This window comes from Propithecus coquereli, unplaced genomic scaffold (assembly GCF_000956105.1).
Source record: "Propithecus coquereli isolate 6110/MARCELLA unplaced genomic scaffold, Pcoq_1.0 Scaffold32, whole genome shotgun sequence".
In the NCBI taxonomy this organism is placed as follows: domain Eukaryota; kingdom Metazoa; phylum Chordata; class Mammalia; order Primates; family Indriidae; genus Propithecus; species Propithecus coquereli.
In genome coordinates this window covers 8607091-8608323 of record NW_012148841.1, presented here as the reverse complement: position 1 = coordinate 8608323, position 1233 = coordinate 8607091, and the positions used below count along the sequence as shown (strand labels likewise).

Genomic DNA, 1233 nt, shown 5'->3' with positions numbered 1-1233 from the left:
TGGTGGCGCCCTCTGCACAGGCCCTGAGGGTCACAGGCGGTGTGGTGGTCCCGGCTGCCACGGCTCCCTGACCCTCTCAGGGAATGCCCTCCAAAGTGCCCAGGAAGCAGAATCCATGATTCATAATCTGGACAACCAGGTTTATGGGTCAAAGAATCAGGTAAATGTCTTCTCTTGCTTTATTTGTAAAGTTATAGCAATAAAGAAACAGACTGAAATTTATAAAATTGCCATTTAACTTGATAATTCTAGATATTAGGTGTTCCTATGCCTGGAAATATAGGATAAAAGTATAGATATGGATATAAATGTAAATTTAGAAATAGATTTAGAATAGATGTGTGTATATATGTACACAGTTGACCCTTGAACAACACAGGGGTTAGAAGTCCCAACCCCTCACACACAGTCAAAAATCCATGTGTAAATTTTGACTCCCCAGAACTTAACTACTGTTGACCGGAATCCTTACCAATAACAGTTAATGAACACATATTTTGCATGTTATATGTATTATGTACTGTATTCTTATAATAAAGTAAGCTAGAGAAGAGAAAATGTTATTAAGAAAATCATAAGAAGTGAAAATATATTTACTCTTCATTTAGTGGAAGTGAATCATCATAAAGGTCTTCATCCTCATCATCTTCACGTTGAGTAGGCTGAGGAGGAGGAGGAAGAGGAGGGGCTGGTCTTGCTCTCTCAGGGGTGGCAGAGGCAGCAGAGATGGAAGGGGAGGCAGAAGAGGCAGGCACACTTGGTGTAACTCTTATTGAAAAAAATCCACGTACAAGTGGACCTGGGCAGTTCAAACCAATTGTTCAAGGGTCAAGTGTGTGTGTGTGTGTGCGCGCGTGAGAAGAGAAAGAGACGAGAAAGAACTCAAAGTATATTATTGTAGGTCATATACTTTTATGGACATGTTTTTTCTACAGCAAACACTACATAGAAATGTCAAGATGGCTAGCCTGGAAGATCTGAAAACTATAGATCCCTCAAAGCAAAGAATAATTTTCCATAAATTCAGGGTATATTTGAAATTCTAAATGTACAAATTGTAATGTTAGAATTTAATTTTAGAAAATAGTTTGATAAGAATATACCCTTATGCTTTGAATTCTTCCTGTGTTGATAGACGTGATAAAGTTGTTTTAACATTTAACTACCTTATAATGGAATCTATAATAAATTTGAAATGATTTCATTTACTTTTTACTCATTTTATAAATGAGT

The 1233-nt window shown here is 37.0% G+C and overlaps 1 protein-coding gene across 1 annotated transcript in view; it reads left to right on the top strand.

The window, feature by feature from the left end:
* LAMB4 (laminin, beta 4) overlaps positions 1–1233 on the top strand; it is a 99489-nt gene that overhangs the window by 81136 nt on the left and 17120 nt on the right. The window contains exon 26 of the mRNA XM_012650298.1: positions 2–160. Coding sequence (XP_012505752.1) covers positions 2–160 — 159 coding nt within the window. The remainder of the gene's footprint in view (position 1; positions 161–1233) is intronic.